Here is a 23,141-nt window from a genome sequence, read left to right on the forward strand (position 1 = left end):
AGAAAAAAGACCCAAATAAATAAGATCACAAACAAGAGAGGAAAAATAACAACCAACACCACAGAATTTCTACTAATATCAATATCAGTGCTCAAATCCCTGGAAATAGAGAAATTTTTTATTTTCTAAAGAGGAATAAAATGACCCAGTAGACAAAAGTTATGATTTATAATACAAGAAGAAATCATTCATTTTCCATAATTTGTTTTTATCTTGACATAAAATTTGGGGTTTCATTGTTATTCAGGTACTTATATGATAAAGATCAGGGGCAAAGATGGGTAAAAAGAGATTGAAATGCTTACTTATTGGATACTTTCTCTGACATTTCTTTGAAATGCTAATGATGCTTTGAGTAACTATCAGATTGGAATTCACACATATTTAGTTCTGTACCTTGGCATGAAATATCCACTTATCAAAAGAGAAGTGTGAAATTAAATGAGACAAATTGTGAGAACAGTTTAATCTATATACTTTACCTCAGTTATGTATAAAAAAATAATAAGAAAGTGCAAAAATTCTTTCCAAAGTATATTTTTAAAATATATAAGCAGAAACAAAGGAGTAAATTACATGTATTTACTGTGTCAAAATAACAGTCTTTATTGAATATCTAATACAATCACTACTACATTTATTTGTAAAAATGAAATCCTTTAGATTAAAAATTGTTGTAATAGCAGAAACATTTAATGTGTTCTATGCCACTGGCATTGTTCTGCTTTACTTCTATTATTAAGTCTTCACAACACTTATAGGTGTATACTATTACTATCTTTGTTTGCAGACGTGAAAATATAAACATTGCCAGAATGTATTTTGAACAAAGTATTAATTCTTCTTTGAAAACTGGGGTACAGGCTGAATCATTTATCTATCATGGTATATCAACCACTCCAGAACTCAATGGCTTAAAATAATAGCCATTTATATAGCTCATGATTCTGGTGAGTGTTTTCTTCTGGTCTGGGCCAGCCTCAGCTAATCTTGGCTAGGTTTTTTCATTCATGGGTGGTCAGTTGGCATGTTGGCCTGGGGTTGGTAGGTCATGGATGACCTCACTCAAATGTCAGAAAGCGTCTAAGATGACAGAGATGGCTGGGCTATCAACCATGCCTTTTTACTTTAGGTTTGTTTTGTTTTGTTTTGTTTTGTTGACTCTTTAGCATCTTGGGACCTTTTTGACCCCAGAGGAACTGCTCCTCCCAGGGCTAGCTAAATCTTAGAGATAGTAAACGTGCCTTTCATATGCAGACCAACCAATCCAGAGCCATACCCCAACCACACTCTGGGCCACTTTTCACCTGGCCTAATCACACAAGGGCCTGGTATCAAACAACTAGGGATAATCCCTGTGCTCCAGAAGCTGCTGAAATGATTCAAACTAGCCTATTCTAAACCTGATTATCCTCTGTCACCCATTCCTTCATAGAGAAATCACAATAAAGGCTCTGGCCCACCTTTTCCCTCACTCATTCTGCCTCCTAACTAACTTTGGTGTTTCCCCATGTCCCCCACCCCAGGGCATGGCATCCTCCCTCCTCTTGGAATCTGTAACAGTTTATCTTTTCGATGGCAATTGTCTCCGGATCTGTTAGCCTCATCATACTTGGAAAACAGTAAAACCTATAATTTCAAACAGCTGGGTAATGTATTTCATCATCTCTCAGGCAAGTCTGGGCTTGTTCACCTGGCAACAAGCTTGCAAGAGCAGCCAGAGAGCAAGCCCCAGTGCACAAATGCCTTTCAAGTCTCTGCTCTGTTGTGTTGGCTATTGTCCCATTGGCCAAAGGAAGGCACACGATCATCCCCAGAGTCATATGGGAGGAATGGATACAGAGTAGGGTATGGCTACGTGGAGCTGTTGCATAGTGGGGCCATACCTGCCATCAATCCACCAAATTAGCATTTCGAGAGCTTTTATATCGACTTCTTATTCTCTTTGATTTGATTAATCTTTAGAGTTTGGCCACTGAAATAAGCAGGAAGTAGTTGCCTTTTGACAACTCTTAACAAAAATGTTACCAACTATCATGATGCTAAGAGCTATTATTCAAAAGACAACACTTATATGCTAATACCTAAATTTTCTTTTACTTAGGGAAGTGATTGCTTATCACTAGAGGACTTGGACGATATAAAGCATTTTGAGGTGATTATAGTCATTTTGGTAAAACCACAGAGGGGATGATAACCTAATAATAATATTCACAGAAAACTTTAGATAAAATTATGCCCCTAAAACTCTCATTTATCATGATTATGGTCAAAAACCTCTTGACTGAGATTTACAGAATCTTTTTCCCACAATAGGCTGATTATTGTCAATTTTCTTTTCATAATCAAACACTTTGGCCTTCTTTAGCAACTTCCAAAATAAAATTCTAAACTTCCTTATTTCTGAGTTCCTCCTTCCTTTTACATTACTTACCCATTACTGTCATCCATACCAACCTGTTACATTGTAAAGCACTATGGACCCAAGTAGCATAGGAAGAAAAAAGAGAAAATACATTGGAACAGAATGCCAGGTTTTATTTCCTTTTGGTGTTATCTTGCTTCCATGAAAGTGAAAAAAAAACTTTTTTAGTTCACTTATCCCAAATTCCAGGAATAATCATAAACAGGAGAAACATGTCCCTTCCCACAAAGAGTCTACTTGCTTGCCTTTGAACCCTAGGTTGTTCTTTTATCTAAATAGTAATATATTTTCCAGGCCAGTGGATATGGGAATCTGATAGATCTTAGTTTGAATCTCAGCTTAACCTTTTACTAGCTAGGGAAACTTCAGTAACTTGTTTAAGTGTTCATTTTTACTTCCAAAAAATGGATATAATAGGCCATAAACTCTAGCTTTCAAGAGAGTTTGGAGCTGTCTTCACTCACTCTCCACTCACTATTCTACCCCAGGGAGGGTCTCTGTCTTGACGGAAGGACTAAAGGAGTTATTATCAAGGACATAGTTTTGCTGCATTGGAAAGGGATGCAGTCTTTGTGGGAAGACAGAGAGATTATTATTGTACTGGGTGGGCACAGAGTGCTCCTCCTTTAGATTGTTGTCTTTTGGACCTCTCTTCCTAGCACTCTTCTCTCTTCCATCTCAGGATATCATTGTGAGAAGGTCAGAGCAGGGGGACACCTTCTACTTGGAAAGCCAAACAGGAACCAGGGTTAGGTCTGGGGACATGCAAGGTCAGGAACAAACCTGCCTCAATCAGCGACTAGGAAGAGAATGTGTAGGGACTTGGGACCAAACTGTAATAAAGAAAGTTGGTTTGTCTGTAGCATCCTCTGGGCAAGTACCTATTGAGACTTACTATGGTTGCCAATTTGTTTAAATATGTGAATGCAATATTCTGGCTATATCTCTATCAGATAATCATAATTATTATTAATCATTCATTTCACAGGACTGTTATGCAGATCAAATGTAAATATAACCCCTAATTCAGTGCCAATTAAATAGCACATACCTGTTAAATGTTACTTGTTAATTTATGAAAACTTTGGTGTTTGGAGCTTATGGTAATAACTAATGTACTTAAAATGCAAGTCAGCAAGTCAACTTTGGATTTGTTATTATCCACCACATTGGCTATTTTTTTGACTCACAAGATTGGGTTATGAGTTTATCGGGAAATTTAACTTTTGATTGTGGCAAATATTCAGCTATATGAACTAAAATGACCAATCAAAAAAATATACTGACTTCCTTTGCTAAGTTCTTTGGCCAGGGTTTTACAGTATATATTTAAAAGACAAATTAGGTCATAAAAATGCATGTATATTTTAAGTCCCAGAGAACATTTATGTTTTATCTTAAAACATTTATGTTTTATCTAGAAAAAATTACAAAGCAATAAATATTTCTTTTTTCTTTTCTGCATTACACTTTCAAAGATCTGAAGAAATTAAAAATAACTAATGCTATTTCAGAGAAGAAAGAAAAAGATAGGGACGCCTGGGTGGCTCAGTCATTAAGCGTCTGCCTTCAGCTCAGTTCATGATCCCAGAGTGCTGGGATGGAGCCCTGCATCGGGCTCCCTGCTCAGTGGAGAGCCTGCTTCTCCCTCTCCCACTCCCCCTGCTTGTGTTCCCTCTCTTGCTGTCTCTCTCTCTGTCAAATAAATAAATAATCTTTAAAAAAAAAAGAAAGAAAAATATAGTCTTGTGTTAATAGCTCAACATGAGTTTCTTGTAAAAGAGTCTCACTTTTTAGTGATATTATGGATTGCATTGTTTGCCTATGTTAAGCCTGAACAAATACTTTTTGTCTAAATTATATAACTTATAGAATTATTCTTAATTTTATATTTTATATTTAAAGTAATATTCTCAGTATTATTAAATTACTTCTTAATTTAAACCTTAAATTACTTCTAATTATACTTCTCAAAGATTTTGTTTCTGAATTTAATTTCTAGGAGAAGGGCAAAGGGATGTCATTATGTATAATCTTGATTTACCTGCCTGATGTCCTTCTGCACAATGATTCATTTATTGTGAGGGTTTGGACATGGGTGTTTCACTTTAAGAAAACCCAGTTTTGTTATTCAATATAAAGTATATGCTCTGGGGACAAGGAAGAACAATATAAAATTACTCAATTAGTACTCAGTTCATATCTTTGAAATGCACCCTAAGGCATGTCAGGAAGATGTGGTTCATACACACACACACAACACACACACACACACACACACAAATTCATTTTATACATGGTACTATAGGGTCATGAGTGCTTCATAAAGTGAGGATGTCATTGTACCAACAAATAAAATGTCTGGGTATTGCACAAGTTTGAAAAGGCACTGCTATTGTATCATCTTTTGGAGTTCTTATAAACAACCATCCTGATGTTCTTCCTCTCTTTTGCAGATGACCCTTCTCAACAGGAGGACAGCGATCCTCCAAAAGAATATGATCCTGGCCAATTCGCAGGCCTTCTCCATGGATCCTCTCCAGCCTGTGAGTCCCCTGAAAATCCATTTCATCTCTATGGGAAAAGAGATGAATGTGCAGAAGGACAAGATGAAGTCAGTTTGGCAACTAGTCCTTTGCCTTTCAAGAAGTCTCCAACAGCAAATAACTCAGAAGCTTCGGTAAAGAAAATTAAACCCAAAGTAGTCAGTCGAACAATTTTTCACAAAAAAAGCAATCAACTTGAAAACCATACCATTGTTGGCACAAGAACAACTAGGAATGGGTCCCGGAATGGGGACCAGTGGATTATGAACACAGGAGGATTTGTGGAGAGAGCCTGTACCTTGGGGCGAATAAGGTCATTGCCAAAAGCCCTGATTGACATGCATTTATCAAAAAATGTCTCTAAATCAGATTCTGATCTCATTGCATACCCTTCAAATGAGAAAACATCAAGAGTTAACTGGAGTGAATCTTCAACTGCCGAACATACTTCTAAAAGGAATTCTGAAAGAACACCGTCCTTCACTTCTGAATGGGAAGAAGTAAGACTTGTTCTTCTTGTTCTTTATATAAGACTTTGGAGCAAGGGAAGTTTGGGGGAATAGTTTTCGGTTTTTTAAGTCTTTCAGAGGCAAAAAACAAAAACAAAAACAAAAAAATAACAGACACATACAGTTCCAAGAGGAAGGGCAAGATTCTAGGGGTAATACATGATAATTTCGCAGCTAGTGTAAAAACAAACACAATTCCACACATGTGGAGAAATCTATTGTTTCCATAGAAATTGATATCAAGCAGAAGTAATAACTAGCTATGAGGTACAAGAGAATGTTCACATTATGTCCTACCAAGCATTGCAGCTGACAAATTGAGAAAAAAATCTTTGTATTCCTGCAGCTCTGTATCATTCTGCTAGTTGCTAAATTCTTTGTTAGCTCATCCCCCCTTTAAAGTATCTTATATTTTCAGAAAAGCTCCTTATAATCTTAACCTTAATGGTAAACAGAATAGTCCTGGCTTGGGGTGCCTAGGTGGCTCAGTTGTTTAAACATCCAACTCTTGATTTTGGCTCAGGTCATGATCTCAGGGTTGTGAGATTGTGCCCCATGTCATGCTCTGCGCTGGGCATGGAGCCTGCTTAAGATTTTCTCTCTCTGTCCCTCACCCACCACTCATGCTCTCTCTCTCTAAAAAAAAAAAGAAGGAAGGAAGGAAGGAAGGAAAGAAAGAGGAAAGAAAGAAAGAAAGAAAGAAAGAAAGAAAGAAAGAAAGAAAGAAAGAAAGAAAGAAAGAAAGAAAGAAAGAAAGAAAGAAAGAAAGAAAGAAAGGAAGGAAGGAAGGAAGGAAGGAAGGAAGAAAGAAAGAAAGAAAAAGAAAGAAAGAAGAGTCCTGGCTCTTCTCCAAGTGCCATACAATAAACCCAAATTACTTAATATTTCTCTTTTACAATTATCAGAGAGACATTAAAGAAAAATATGTTGAGGTCGTGTATCACCAATTTAAGCTCTACTTAAAGACAAAGTCTTTCATTTTATAGAATTAGTTAGAAATATCATCCTTTGTCCCCAAGGAGGACTACGTCATAAAATAATTAAGTTCCTTGTCTTTTCTTGAATTTCTTCAAAAAATGGACCACACTCTCCCTTAGCATTTCATTCTAACATGTCACATTTTCTCCCTCAAAAAACTGTGCCAGGTGGATTGGATTTTGAAGCACAATAGGTCACTATAGTATTCTGAGAACTAGAAATGTCTGATATTGACATTCTGAATTGAGCTATTTGGGAAAATCACTTAATCTCTCTGCATCTGTTTCAGGGTGAGCAAAATGGGACATTTAAGTAATGCTTATTGTCCTCTCTGAAACCTGCTGTCTTACTCAGGTTGCTAGGATGATGATTAAACCATAAATGGCTAAAGCTTAGATAGTCATATCTTCCTATAAATACTGTACTACTAGATTGATAGTCTATTCAAATCTCTCCATTTCTTATATTTATTAACTCTGTGAATAACATCTGAAATCTTTTTGGAATGCAGCAGGATTAATTAACATTTAGCCTATCTCTTAGAATTAAGGTGTTTCCCCATGCCTGGATTCTTGCGATTACATGTCACAAATCAGCTTGTGGCTAGTCAAGCCATTTAGTAAGAACTAGGTTCCAATGGCCACACCCACAGACTGAAACCCACCCTTTCCCCAGTCAGAGAGATGCATGCTCTTAGAACAGGAAGAATGCCTGAGAATGGACATGTTCACATGAATTTATCCTCAGCCCATCCCTTTCTGAGTTTAAAGAATACACAATTCCTAACTTACTGACCCATGTAGGTTCAAACAAAGTTCATTTTAAGAAATATAAAGGAAAGGAGATCTGATTTTGAACATTTAAGAAAGGGAAACATAATTCATATTTTTAAAAGCAATTCAAAAGATGTCTGCTTCCTTTTAAACTTTTCTCAGTCAGTCTCTTAATTGTGGTATTGCAGTAGTAATATCAAGAATATATGATTCTGGCATTTGAAAATTATTTTAAAATGCAATGCTAAAAGTGAATTAATAATTTATTTATATGGCTTTTGTTTCTCACAGATTGACAAAATAATGAATTCCATAGATGTTGGAATTAACAGTGAACTTAAAGAAATGAATGGTGAGACCACAAGTAAGGAAACCTTTCTTTTATGTTGTAATTAATAAATGTGCTCAAGAACTAGCTAGAAAATTATAGGAGGCTTTAGATGATTTCATGTTTTTATCATAATAACAGCAGCTACAAATTATTTCCTTCCACTCATATCAAACAACCATGACCTCTAAACATCAATTTTAAGTACATCAATTCAGCACATTGAGATATTTTTTCCCCATGTGCTATGCCAGTTAGCATTAATGGAATTTCAACTTTTGTAGAGCTAAGTATGAAACACTTCAGTGTGTTGTAGAATATTATGACCTGATACACTACGATTTCCCATTCAGTGAAATGTCCCAATCATCCTGGCCAGAGTGATTAAAAACTTACCCCCAGGTTGTAAGCTCCAGTATGGCAAGAACTATGTGTTACTCATCTTCATGTATCTCAGAATGCCTAGCAGAGTGTCTCACAAATAGCTGATTTTGCAATCACTATTTAATATATTACCCTTATGAAGTATTATTTTTTTCTCTATGATTAAAGCTCAGAGTGGAATTCCATTTGCAACTTTCTTTGAAGACTTTTTGCTTCATACTAATGGATGCTGTCAAATACCAGATAGCTAAACCTAAAAATAACAGTCCAGTTCATGCTAGAGAAACTACTATTCTGGAAAGAATCAAAAGATCTGTCTACATTTCTACCCAGCCACTAAGTAGTGGTATAACCATAGATTATCACATAGATCTATACAATTTGGAGTTAAAACAAGTGATTGCTAAGCTCTCTGAAGAACTTATGTTTAAGTTAGTAGTGATAGTTGATGGGTTTGTAGAGATGATAAGATTAAAGTCTGTGAGAGAGAAGTCTAAATATATGGGATAAACAGCTATGGGATTTTGTGGCCCTTTGACTAGTCACCAGGGTTTTTTAAACAGCACCCCATGTGACTCTTAAGCACAAAAAAGTTGGAAAATGGCTCTCTTATGATGCACTGGGCCTGGGTGGATAAGAAGTGACATGGAAATCTGGGGTTGCAGTCACTGAAGGGGATATTCAGGCCTAAATGAACACCTCACTCATTTCTCCTATACTGGGACAGGTAAGGAATTACTCTAATATGACTGGACCCCATTTTAATTAAATGATAATTGTTTAAAAGTTTACATAATTTTTTTCTGAAATGCATATTTATTTTAGATTTTTAAAAATGAAAAATTATCAAAAAAAGTACCAAAATTGTGTGCATATGTCTAATGACACAAATATGACATTAGCTCTGTGATAACTTGTATAGCCAGATCTCTCATACAGAAATGTGATAAACATTGAGGATTTTTCTAGTATTCAGAGAACTAGCCTAGGAATGTATGTTGCTACATAGTTCTTCCAGACATGCTTACCGAATAATTTCAAGAAAGTGTAGGAATGCATATTTTTAACTGATACAAAGGTAAACTTTTATATTTTTTTCATCAATAGAAAATTCCCTGACACTGAGAATGTTCAGGCAGGGACATAGAGCTTCTCTATTGGAAGACTTAGGTGATATTGAACATTAATGCTCTAAAATTCTTTAAACAGATAATACCACAGAATTATAAAAAATATAAATATGATTGTAATGAAAGGGTAATGTTATAATAAGGGGAAATGTTAAAAATGCCAATCAGGAAAAGCTGCCTTTGAAGGGCACTTTAGTAGTAAACAAATCCACAGATTATCTCCCCTAACCCTCCTCTTTCTGCCATTTATACCGCCATCCTCCCCCCTGCGTTTATTTACTATTTTTCTACAGTGATAATGAAATTGAAAGTAGAGACTCAGCCCTCACAGATTCACTACTATTAACAACGTCTGGTTCTGTATGTCCCTTAATTTTTGCCTCTTAATTACATATTCTACACTAAGTGATTGACCATGCCATGTGGCATTCCAATTGGCCTTTAGGTCATTGTGAATTATAACTTTACTGGGCTGCAGGCTTTTCCCTCTTGAGGCTAGATGGACTAGAGAGGTGATAACCCCATGCAAATTCCACAAATATTACTGGGCACCACGTGTGGTTGGGAAATCACATGGTGAAATAAAAAGTCAGACAGACATGAATTCAAATCTCAGTTCTGCTATTTACTAGGCTCTTGACCTTAGGCAACTCATTCAATTTCCCGATCAACAGAAATGAGGATATTAATGTACGATCATTGTAGAGACATGTCCAATGGCATATAGGTGGGGTCAGACTTACGTAGATATGTATTAAATTTCAGCTCCCCATCTTGCCCTACCACAAGGGAGATGTGGTGTTTGACACTGTGGACATATACATGTGGAGATAAACACACATTAGCCCTTTCTTTAAGAACTTCATGATGTCAGTCAGTCTCATAGTCTTCATGTTAAATTTGCTGTGCTCCCTGGAATAGTGGCGTGTCAATTGCAATACAGGTAGTAACAAGCCCAACCGTCAGCTAATACCAGAGAAGAGTAATTACTAAAAGAGATCATTAAACTCCAAGATACCCTGGCAAAGAAAAGAGAAAAATCTAGACTATATTGATTTAAATGGCCTAAATTATTTTTATGAAATCTGGATGTTCTTTTTTTGCTTGACAATGGGGAAGAGAGGTGCAATGAAATTAACAGGAGGTAAATTTAGAATGAGTGAAAGGAAATACTGCTTTACTTAGTATGTGTTGACAGTGTCTCGAATTTTGCTTTGAAAGGCCACTGAACCAAGCACTAGGCCTGGCTTTAACAGAGCTGCACAGCTTTATGAGTGTTTGTGATGTTTGTTGCTAAAAACCTCAGAAGACAATTTTTGGGAGAATAAAGTCAGAAGCAATGGAGATACATGATGGAACAAGGATGAGCATTACATTTTCCATGCTCTTTCCCATTTTGTTTCAGTGTTTTTGTTTGCCCTCCCTACTACCTGCACATTTGCAATTTCAGGTATTTTGTAAACAAAATATTTATTGGACCAGTAAAGGATTTGAAAATCTCTCCTCTTCACTCCTAAAAATAGGAACCAGCTCAAAGGTTGAGCAGCCTCTATGAATCAAACTAGTTCTACTCGTAGAAAACCATTTCCTCTTTTTTTTTTTTAATTTCCTCAACAACTCTATAGTAGTTTGAAACTTATCCAGCAACACCAACTATCCAGGACTAAGGCAGAAATAGCAGTTAATAAAATTTACTGAATCTATATTAAGTTCTCACTCAGAATAATATTAATAGACAATTTTCACAAATATAAACTTCTGGTTTCCCACTTGAAATCAGATTCAAATGTCAAACAAATTGGCATTGGTAGTAGGATTCAACTGTACTGAATACCTCATATTGTATAGAACATCCTGTTCTTTGGTGATGCTGGATATGTGATGTGATAGTACATTCTACATAGTCATATACTGCCATGTATAGGATTTTTTTCAGAGAACTGGTTTTGAAGTTACATGGACTCAGCTTCAAATCCCAGGATTGCAGTTCACTGGCTCTGTGACCTATTTGATCTCAGTTTCCTCTCCTATAAATTCAGATTTTTAACAACCACCTCCTAAGACCTCTGCAGATTAAATTATACACTTGTACTACTATACCTAGAATATAGCAGGCGATCAATAAATGTAATTCTTTTGCCTTCTTATCAAAATATGCATGACTTATCTTTCTAATTAGAGTGTATGCCACACAGGAAGATACTTAGGAAATCTTTCTTATCATTTTGATCAGTAAAGATTTTAGTTAAAATATACTCATGTTCTAAGTTGCTTTTATGAGGAGTCTTTCTTGAAGTCACATTTCTTAACCATTGTCCTTTTATCACAAGGAAGCACTTTCAAATTAGGAAATTTACTATGTTCATTGTAACTACCTCAAAATTGTCACACTTGCTAAGAATCAAGTTGATGATCTTCTTCATGAGATTGAGGAAAACTTAAGGGGAGGCAATAATTGGCTACATAGGACTTGCTTATCATTACACATATACAGCAAATATTCCAAATAATTAAGTGCCCAGACTTTATAATACAGGGGTGGTAGATAATCTTATGAACACCCTCCTACTTCTAAACCAGCTTAAATAATCTGCTGCTACGCTAGACAGACTACAGGTGTATGGACTGTATTGGAATCATTTCAGGTACATGAATATAAAAAGTAGCATTAGTTAAAAGGTATTTTTTAAGGCTGGGATTTTTTTTCTTTTTTTTTTTTCAAAGATTTTTTTATTTATTTTATTTGAGAGAGAGAGAGAATGAGAGAGAGAAAGCACATGAGATGGGGGAGGGTCAGAGGGAGAAGCAGACTCCCTGCCGAGCAGGGAGCCCGATGCGGGACTCCATCCAGGGACTCCATCCAGGGACTCCAGGATCATGACCTGAGCTGAAGGCAGTCACTTAACCAACTGAGCCACCCAGGCGCCCTGGGGTTTTTTTTCTTATACTTAACATTAAATTATATTCAAAGAGAAGTATTCTAGAGTCTTACCTTTTAAAAACCTACTTTTGCCAAGATATCAATTCCATCTAAATTTTAATTGTAAATGAAAGCTATTAAAATGAATTTGTAAAAATTTTATCATAGAATACACTATATTGGATACATAAAGCATAACTCAAGCTCATTGCTGGAGAGCTCATAGCTCTGAAAACAGTCACTAACATTAATCTGCAACTCCACTTTCTAAGCTTTTGCTCCTCTTCCTCTAAGAGTCTGAGGGCCAAGTTAAGTTCAGAGTCCCTCATAGCTGTAGAGATCCTCCATGGAGAGTTTCTAGGAACCTAGGAACTCACTAAGACAGAATAAGTGTTCTCTCTTCTGATCTAAGCTCCACCTTTGCCCAAGTCTGCAAGAACAGAGTGCTCACTCAGCCCTTTCCACAAAGAGGGTCTCTTTCTGGGTGCTCTGGACAGACATCTCCACAGCCCCAGAAGCTGCTCCTCCCTGATATTTTGGCTGCTTTCGGGCCTTTGGTGTTTTCTCACATAGCTCTAGATAAGCATCAAGAGGTACTTTGCCAACGATGCAGCTGATAGCTGTTTTTCTGCTGAGGTTGTTGATGGGAATATCATTCCTTAAACTCTAGGAGAACACATTAAAAAAAAAAGTATTTACAGTTTTCCAGAGTTGTCCTATTATGGAAATGACAAAGAGGAAAAAAGCTGAAACGTATTCCTTTCTTACTGTGTGTCAAATACCGTGCACTTTTCTCCTGTGAACATTTTTCATTCAATTGTCAAAATAACTGGGTGAGGTGTTATTATACCCATTTTACAGATGAAGAAAGGCTCAGAAAAAATAATTTGTCGAAGACAACTGCTTCAAAATTGGGTTTGTTTCTTCCCGAAATCCACTAAGCTTTCAATCAAATATACTACCTACACAAAATAAGAGAAGCCAGCCCTTGCTTCTTTCTCTTTAGCTCAAATCATACCCACGTGCACTAAAGGGAGCCAACTGAGAGTGGTTAAGGGTAGAACCAGCCACTTCCTCTTAGCAAAGTCTAACTTTGGGTATATAGAAAGCTTTAGCTCCAACTCCAAAGCCCTCCCAAAGTATAGGTCACATGATCATGTATTTAAATGAGTCACAGCTCTGAATATCTCCTATGTCCCAAAGTGAATGCATAAATGCTGGTAATGACCTGGGTTTCACTTATTTTCAGAGGAAGACTTTTCCTTGCCTCCAGCAATATTCCTTTTTCCATGAACTCTTAAATTGCACATTAAAAACCTCTCTGTGAGATGCTTTGCAACGGGCATAATTTATTTTTGATTTTTATTTCTTTTTACAGCACTATCTTTAATAGAACCAACTGGGGAAGGTGGGTAGTAGAATACGTTAGCATATAAGCACCCTATTTTGTCCAAATTAAGAGAAGACTTATTTTTATTATATTTTATATAACACTTCACTGAGTAACTTTTTTTCAGATAGATTAAATCTAAGAAATCCCTTAATAATAGAATAGCTATGTAAAAATGTGAATTCCAGTAATTGTTAGGCTACCATGAGTTAATCTTTATCAAGAGATAGTATTTAATCAACCAAACAATTGTGTTCTTAGCACAATGGCCACTAAAATTTATTTAACACCATTCATTCCAAATAGTCATTAAAAACTAAAATAACCTACACAATATAGATTTTGATCATTAGAATAGGGCTGAGATTTTTCTGGTTTTGAAATTATAAGTAATATTCACATGTGAAATCAGGTTTCTCTTAAAAATAAAATAGTTGAGTATTACTCTGTGGCCTAATATTTGCTTATGATGTATCAATAGTTAGAATTGGTACATTGTTTTCAATTCAACAAAATATTTAAGCTTTCTAGAAGAGGCCTAGAGCAGTGAGCAAGGACAGTCTCTCAGTTGTACTGGAATACTTTCCATAACATCTTTCACATATAATCAACCAACATCTGCTCCAATACGGCCCATGATGATAAGCTCACTACTTTCAGAGACAATATATTCTATCACTAGGAAGCTCAAATTGTTAACAACTTTATTTTTTGACATAGGTTTGAATATGCACTCTAACAATTACTCTTATTGTGACCTTGAGAAAATCATTTCATCAGCCTAAACCTCACTTCTTCATACAGAAAACAGCTATAACAAATAATATCTACCTTCCCTCATCATCATTGGAAAAATCTAATGAATTACTACATGAGAAAGTAGTTAGCTACATTCCTAGTTCATAGTAGACTATACTGGATGACATCTACCCTCTTTGATTGCTCTTTTCCCTTCTATCTATTTTCTCTTAAATTTTTTTTTCCAAAGAAACAAAGGGTAGATAGTGGCCCATTATTTATTTCTAATACATTAAGTACCTTCAAGATATGGATGATATTTTTGATAGGCTATACTTCTTACACATTCACCATAAAGCTGGAAAGCCGCTGCCAAGAATCTTCTTTGTAAGATACTTTCAAAATACTAGTTGAACAACTTCTATATAAATATCAGTGCATTTTTTAATATACATTTTTATTTTACTTTATTTTTTAATTTAGTTTTATTATGTTATGTTAATCACTATATGTTACATCATTAGTTTTTGATGTAGTGTTCCATGATTCATTGTTTGCATATAACACCCAGTTCTCCATTCAATACATGCCCTCTTTAATACCCATCACCAGGCTAACCCATCCCCCCCTCTAGAACCCTCAGTTTGTTTCTCAGAGTCCATAGTCTAAAATATCAGTACATTTTATAAAGTTTACCATTAACAATTCATACTGGGAAAGAAAAATTCTTCCTCTGCCCTTCAAGGTCTTCCAACTGGACTAAGAATTAAATTTATATAAGGCAAATTAATAGGAAAAAAATCAAAGTTTTACTACATATGCATGGAGGCTCAAAACTGAAATTGAGACCTAAGGAAATGACCAAGGCAGGCAGTTTTTATACTTTTTAGACAGAGACAATAAATTTGTGAAGAACTGACAGGATAAAGAAAACAGATGTTTGGGAGCTTTAATTAGTAAGGAATTTTAAGCAGAATTTTGGCTGAGGTAGTTGATTAGTAAAAAAGTAATAAGGTTTGTTTCTACAGTTTTTCTTGGCTTTGAAGTTCCAATCTCTGGTGATAAGGATATTTTTTTGCTTCTTAGTACAGGGTGGGGTACCTTCTGTGTGGGAGATTTATTTCTTGCTTTCAGGGGGACAGGGGATGGTCTGAGTGTTCTTGTACCAGCTGTTTCCCAAGTAGCTTCAATTCAAAATAATCAGCATGCCATTGTGGCACATTTTGGGCAGCCTGCCCTGGGCCCCTACAGAGGTAAAAGTAATTAAGACAAATTGGAAATATAGCTAATAGACCTTCATAAGTTATGGATCCTCATAATGATTGCTTTTAAATACAAATTTGTCTTCCTAAAATATAATGAAGAATTAACTGACAAACATGGGTCACTTACCCATGAAAAAAATTTTATAGTTTATACTGGTTGTTCCTATGATACACTGTCCTGATAAAAAAGCCTTCTCATCTACTTGTATTTTTGGTACTCAAATATTAACTTCTAGAGAATTAGGAAATGAAATGTTTTGTAAGTTTAAAAACCATGGTACCCAACACTATCACTTACAGGAATGTATCCTAAGGACAAGAGCAAAGTAAGTGTATATAAAGATGTTCATCTCAGCATTTTTTATGATCCTTCAAAAAATAAAATCAAACCAAATGCCCATTTATAGAAAATTTATAAAATGAGTTACTGTAATTCTCTATGATTGAATATTAAATATCTAATTAAAAATGACATTAGTCTATATTTATCACCATGGAAATACAGCCATAATTTATTACTAAGTGAAAAGAGTAGATAACAAAGTAAACTGTAATCCCATTTTTGAATATACATGCATGAAAAAGATCTGGAGGATGGATGCTACAAGTTAACTGAATATCTCTGGGTAAACTTATCAGTGATTATTATTTTCTTCTCTCCCAAATTTTCTGAAGTTTTTACAGTGAATATACACTACTTTTATGTTTATTGTCTACACCTTTCAATTAAAACCATATGTCAATTTAGTAAACAAATACAATGATAAACAAATTATAATTTATATATAATAGACACATATAATCACATATATATAAACATTTGTATGGGAAACATAAAATGTTATAGCTATCAATGTTTCCTGACTTGTTAATTTTAGCCATTCTGACTGGTGTGAGGTGGTATCTCATTGAGGTTTTGATTTGGATTTCCCTGATGCCGAGCGATGTTGATCATCAAGACAGTATGGTACTGGCACAAAAACAGACACATAGACCAATGGAACAGAATGGAGAGCCCAGAAATGGACCCTCAACTCTATGGTCAACTCATCTTCAACAAAGCAGGAAAGAATGTCCAATGGAATAAAGACAGTCTCTTCCACAAATGGTGTTGGGAAAATTGGACAGCCACATGCAGAAGAATGAAACTGGACCATTTCCTTACACCACACACAAAAATAGACTCCAAATGGTTGAAAGACCTAAACGTGAGACAGGAGTCCATCCAAATCCTAAAGGAGATCACAGGTAGCAACCTTTTCGACCTTAGCCGCAGCAACTTCTTCCTAGAAACATCGCCAAAGGCACGGGAAGCCAGGGCAAAAATGAACTATTGGGATTTCATCAAGATAAAAAACTTTTGCCCAGCAAAAGAAACAGTCAACAAAACCAAAAGACAGCTGACAGAATGGGAAAAGATATTTGCAAATGACATGACAGATAAAGGGGTAGTATCCAAAACCTATAAAGAACTTATTAAACTCAACACCCAAAGAACAAATGATCCAATCAAGAAATGGGCAGAAGACATGAACAGACATTTTTCCAAAGAAGACATCCAAATGGCCAAAAGACACATGAAAAAGTGCTTTACCTTACTTTTATAATCAGTGAAGTATATAACCTGTGAAACAATGTTGCACTCGTAAAGTTCCCCCTCGGAGAGGAAAATTGCTCTGATCCAGCTCCTGCTCCAGACTCTGTACTCACTTGCTCTGCAACTTGGAAAACAACACCTCACCCTGAGCCTCATTTTCCTAATTTGAAAATTAAAAGGTAGGACTAGATCTTTTCCAACTCAATAATTCCATGACTCATACTGTCATCTTCTGTTTTATGGGTTGTGCTTTGGCAGCCTGTCCTTCTTTAATAAAGCTTTCCACTTCTAATTTCTTAAGGACAAATGACCAATAAATCTCAAATATGTGTATTTCAACTAGGTTCTTCGAAGAATGTTGCCAGATCCTCATTTTATACTCCTTTTTAAATATATTGACATAATAAATGCATAATTTAATTGATATAGGTGTGTAAGATATTTAAATACTTTGTTTTTTTGTGCAAAAGTGATTTTCTAAGCATCTCAGCTCTTTTAAAAAACCTTACCTTATGCTGATTTGTAGGAGACTTAAATGACTACCTGAAATCATGCATACATTAGTGATGCAAATGGGAATAAATGCAGTATTTCTGACACTATACTTTGCTTGCTTCTTGAATCCACTAAGCTTCTTATAAGAATTTTTATGGCAAAAAAAGTAGTTAGCATTTCATTAGTGTATACTTTTCATTAGGGTGCAGATACTGACCAAGTCCTCCCAATGGCCTATTACTTACCCACTGACTTGGCCTGATCAAACTGTAGTTGAGCCTCTCCCTTCCCCACAGGGTCCTGAACTTTGGCTTGCCCCCAAATCTAAGCAAGCACTAAAATGCAGGACATCTTTCTTTAAGAGTTCATTCAGAATCAACTGACAACAGAGAGAAACATTTCCTGTTATACCACTCTGTTCATACTCTCTGCTCAGCTCCACCAGCTTGCTCCCTTTCACCTCAAAGTTCCTATAGTCTTGCTTTACTCCTCCCTATTAAAAAAATAAAAAAGCCTTTTTCTGTTTGATTTTGAGATGCCTGAAATCCTGAGGAAGGAGGATTCTCCCTGTTGTAATAATCTTTTTAAGTTTCTCCTTGCCTAAGTCTGGATTTGTTTTTATTTGACAGTACTAAAAATTTCTTAGGTCTTTCTGGTTCACTTTGTACCTTCTCAGCCAGTTTTCTTTTCCTCTGTTGGTATTAATCAGACCATAAAGGGTGTTTCCCCAGTTTTGATCCTTAGGGACTATATACTAACTGATTTTCTCTGTGTAGCCATTGTTTTGAAAAATGTGTGCATGCTTCTATGTGTGTACATGTGTAGGACATGTGGATTATACCCACAATAATCAGAATTATATATGTGACATAATTTTAGATGTGAGATATATACAGATTGATTGCTTTATCAATTTCTGTATCAACCAGGAATTTTCCAAGAAAATTATCTCTTATCTATTCATATCATACCAAGTGTTCATAATCATAAAACAGTGAAATACTCAGGTCTTTTTAAATAAAAGTGCAACATACAATAGCAAATACTTTATCATTTACTATTGCTAACATATGAAAGCCTCATTATAGTGACATTGAACCTTTATTATAAAAATAAAAGAAAGATTGTCTTCCTTTTTTTAAAGATTGAATGATACTCCATTCTAGTTACATACCATGTTTTCTTTATCCATTGATCCACTGAGATGGACATTTAGGTGGTTTCCATAGTGTGGCTGTTGTGAGTAATCCTGCAATGAATATGAGAGGGCAGATATCTCATTGAGATCCTAATTTCAATTCTTTTGGATAAATATGCAGAAGTGGGATTGCTGGATCACATGGTGGTCCTATTTTTAATTTTTTGAGGCAATTCCATACTGTTTTCCAGAGTGGCTGCCCCACTTTACATTCCCACCAACAATGCACAAGGTTGCCCTTTTCTGACCTCCTTGCCAACACTTGTTATCTTTTTTTTATGTAATAGCCATCCTAACAAGTGTGAGATGATACTTCATTGTAATTTTGATTTGCATTTTCCTGATGATAAGTGATCTTAAGCATCTTTTCATATACCTCTTTGCCTGGAAGACATGATGCTAAGTGAAATAAGCTGGACACAGAAGGACAAATACTGCATGATTCCACTTATATATGTTAGTCCATTCAGGCTGCTCTAATAGCACAGACTGGGTGGCTTATAAACAACAACAATTTATTTCTCACAGTTGTGGAGGCTGGGAAGTCCAAGATCAAGGAGCTGACAAATTCGTGAGTGAATTTGTGGTGAGAGCCCACTTCCTAGTTCATGCAACCATCTCTTCACTGTGTCCTCACATGATGAAAGGGTACAAGGGAGCTCTCTGGGGTCTCTTATAAGGGCACTGATCCCATTCATGAGGGCTCACTTCCCAAAGTTTCCATCTCCGAATACCATCACACTAGGGATTTGATTTCAACAATTTTGGAGGGCACAAACATTCAGTCGATAGCATATGAGGTATCTAAAACAGTTCAACTCATAGAAACAGAGGATAGAGTGGTGCTTGGCAGGAGCTCTGGGGATGGGGAATGGGGAGTTGCTATTCAACAGGTATAAAATTTTAGTTTGCAAGATGCAAAAGTTCTAGAGATCTGCTGTGCAACATTGTGCTCTATAGTTAAAATACTATATTGTGCACTTAAAATTTTGTTATGAGGGCATAGATCTCATGTTAAATGTTCTTAGGACAATAAAAAACAAAAACAAAGAATAAAGGAAAGAAAACAAGACTCCATTACCCTTATTACCCTGTGCATTCACAACACAAATGTCTTCTGCATGAGCTTCTCAAGCATTTAAATAAACCGTTTGTACCTGGTATACTTTTGTTACTTTTTTTTCAATGGAGTCAGTGCTCATATTCTTACTAGTGTTACTTAGAGTGTATATTTATATTCTGCCTGTCTTCAAAAAAGACTTGAGAAGGCTTACAATAAAGGATATAATTACAGTAAAATAAGACCCCATTAAAGCAATAGTAAAAGATACGAATCATATAATTTAAAAGAAAAATTTTAGATGAGAGATAAAGGAAAGAGAATATTCCAGAAAACCTAAGGAGAATGATTGCAACTAAGCATACAACTTGGCTCTAAGTTTCTTGGCAAGCCAAAACAAAAATGAGTTACAGAGCTGTCATTATAAAGAAAATATTATCAAGGTACATAGAGAAAGGAACTCTTTCCTAGCTTGAAACTCTGGAAGGAATTTCCCCCATGGGTCATTTTGTAAAAGATAGCTAACTAGATTAGGAACAACCTTATCATTAGGGGAAAGGGGAGTATTCTACCTGTGACTTATACATAGCCAGATGTGCAGTGATAAGGTAGTGCCTCTGTGAAGACCTTTCTACAGGGGACTTCTAGCTTTCTCCATGATATAAACAAGCACTAGAATGTTGTTTCCTTACCCTTTCAATATCAATGTTGTTTTTCCTTACCCTTTCAAAAAAAGCCTTCTTTATTTAACCTGTTCTGTGGGTCAGTGACTTGAGTACCAGGATTTCAGGGGTACTAAATAAAATTACAGCACTAAAATTTCACATGACAGGTTGGGGAGCTATTAATCATATGTGGAAGAATATGAAATACGGTGTCAGAAAATGTAAGTTAGGGTCACAGTTCCCATTTCTTACTGGCTGCATGACCTTGGACAAGTTACTTCATCATTTGAAGTCTTCATTTCCTTATTCTTTACAGTGAGAATAATAGATTTCTTCTTATTATAATTAAATGGGATAATTTGTATAAAAGCACTTAAAAACTGCAAAGGTCTGTTAGTTATTATTATGTTACCTCTCCAGAAGTCTCTTTACCTTAAAATTAGAGGTCATTGTGGTCATTTTTCTCTCCAGGCAATTCAATGCAGTTTATAAGCACTCAGTAAGATAGTTGCTTTGTATTCATGCATAGACCATTCATCCTCTGGAAGGTTTCTGAAAACAAAACAAAGCAAAAATTTAAAAACAACAACAACAACCCCCCCAAAATTGACTTTTCTTCTTGAAGAAGTGACCAGTAAGATAGATTTTCTAGTTCATTTTTATATGTTAAAGAAAAATTTGTTTACTCTATGAACAAAATAAATAAGGCCATTTTCCCCACTAATAAAAACAGGAATAGAGAGGAATTCCAGGACAGTGAACAAAGACCAAGTGTGTAAGCATATGCATGCTTGCAACATAATCATTAAGTTTGACTGCAGTTCAACTCGTAGTACCATCAGTCTCTCCTCAACAAATTTGGTAAAGTAGTAAGTAAATTATTTTTTAAAAGATTATGCTAACACCTGGTTGGTTGTGTGTAGTCGGGAGCTTAGAGAGCTTAAAGGCAGACAGATTACTATGCTGCTGTCACAGTCATCCAGACCCAAGGGAAAGTGACTACCGAGGCTTAACAGTAGCAGCGGTAGGAAAAGGGAGAGGGTAGTCTGTGAGAGATGTCTGTTATTTACTAATATTTAACCTTTTCTGAGTCATCAATTGCTTGGAAAGTCTCCTGGAAACTGTGAGGTCTCTTGCAGGAAAAATGCAAATACACTTTAAAAGAAAATAATTTCCAATCCCTCCCACATACATATGTGTATATATATGTATAGATTCACGTGTGCACACACATACACAAACACACATCCATCTTGAGAGAGGAAAAATGCTTGTAGACAAAGGAAACACAACATTAATGAAGAATTACCAATTTCTAAAAGATTTTCCAAATTCCTGAGAGTACTCCAGACTCTGGATTTCTGGAGTTGAAAGTTTTCATACCTATGATCAGTGCTAGTCATACGCAATGAATCATGGAACACTACATCAAAAACTAATGATGTAATGTATGGTGATTAACATAACATAATAATAAAAAAAAAAAATCACCAAAGTCTATCAGAGAATGATGCAGAGTCTCTCTTCCATTTGGGAAGGTCTGAGCATGAGATCAACAACAGTTCATACCTTAAATAAATATCAGCCATAGTAGATTTGGGAAAGGATTAAATGAGACATTTCAAATTATAAGATGTCAAATAAGAGAGTTTTAGTGTGTATAGGTGTGGGATCTCTAATATAAATTTAATATATATTTTATCTGCTCACATATTCTTGAATCACACATAATTTTCTACACATTTTTTGATACAGTGATAGATACACAGGACATGGGGATATGCGAGGCTGACCCTGTATGCTAACAGTGATTTCCATAAACCTGTGTGTCTCTTAGATCTTGAATTTCTTTATTGGTCACATATATTCTCAGCTTTAAAATTCTAAGCTGGAGAAAACTAAAAATGTTCATCATTTTCTACTTTTATTTTTTTTAACGCTGAGAAATTTTCTCCATAAAGATTTTAATTTGTTGTTTTAGTAGATAATGTATTTGATTCATGATTTACAAATAAGAAAGTGTATATAATTATATAATATTCAGTGAAGAAAATCTCTCTATAGTACCTATGACCTCAGGTTCCCACTTCTTTTCATATGCAACATTGGTGTCAGGTATATCCTTTCAGGGATATTTAATCAAAATACAAGCAAATATGAATATATCTCCCTTTTCCCCTTTACTTCTCCCTTTTAAGCTAATTAACAAATAGTACCATACTCTACACTCTGTTCTTCATCTTGCTTTTTTAATCTATTAATTTAAATTAATGAATATCTTTCCATAACAGAAAATAGAGCACTACCTGGTATTTAATTGTATGAATGTACCGTAATTTATTTCACTATCTCCGATATTGCTTCTGGTATGTTGTTATTATAAGCAATGCTATAATGAATAACCTTGTTTATATTTCAGATGTGCAGGCATATATCTGATGGATACATTCCCAAAAGTTAAATCACTATTCAGGGCACATGTATATTTGTCCTTTTGATAAGTATTGCCAAATTGCCTTCCTTAGAGGTTATAATTGTTTACCCCATCACCGGCAATATACAAGAAAGTCTTATGTCCTGACCAATAAAACATGTTACCAAACTTTTGGACCTTGGCTTATTTGGCGGGTGAAAAATAGTGTCTCTGTGCCATTTCTTGTGTTAGAAGTGAAGTTGAGCTTCTTTTCATATGCTTACTTTCCATTCGTATTTTCTCTCTAAACTACCTGTTCATACCCTC

General features: G+C 35.4%; 1 protein-coding gene across 16 annotated transcripts in view; it reads left to right on the forward strand.

Annotated features, from left to right (window-relative positions):
* Positions 1 to 23,141, forward strand: part of ANKS1B (ankyrin repeat and sterile alpha motif domain containing 1B) — a 1,105,044-nt gene that overhangs the window by 643,794 nt on the left and 438,109 nt on the right. For 14 of the 16 annotated variants that reach the window (XM_027592180.1, XM_027592182.1, XM_027592181.1 and 11 more), the window contains 2 exons: positions 4,882 to 5,471; positions 7,523 to 7,595. In XM_027592180.1, coding sequence (XP_027447981.1) covers positions 4,882 to 5,471; positions 7,523 to 7,595 — 663 coding nt within the window. The remainder of the gene's footprint in view (positions 1 to 4,881; positions 5,472 to 7,522; positions 7,596 to 23,141) is intronic. The other 2 variants (XM_027592189.1, XM_035729122.1) reach the window with 1 other exon arrangement.

The sequence above is a fragment of the Zalophus californianus genome, chromosome 9 (genome assembly GCF_009762305.2).
Source record: "Zalophus californianus isolate mZalCal1 chromosome 9, mZalCal1.pri.v2, whole genome shotgun sequence".
NCBI lineage: Eukaryota > Metazoa > Chordata > Mammalia > Carnivora > Otariidae > Zalophus > Zalophus californianus.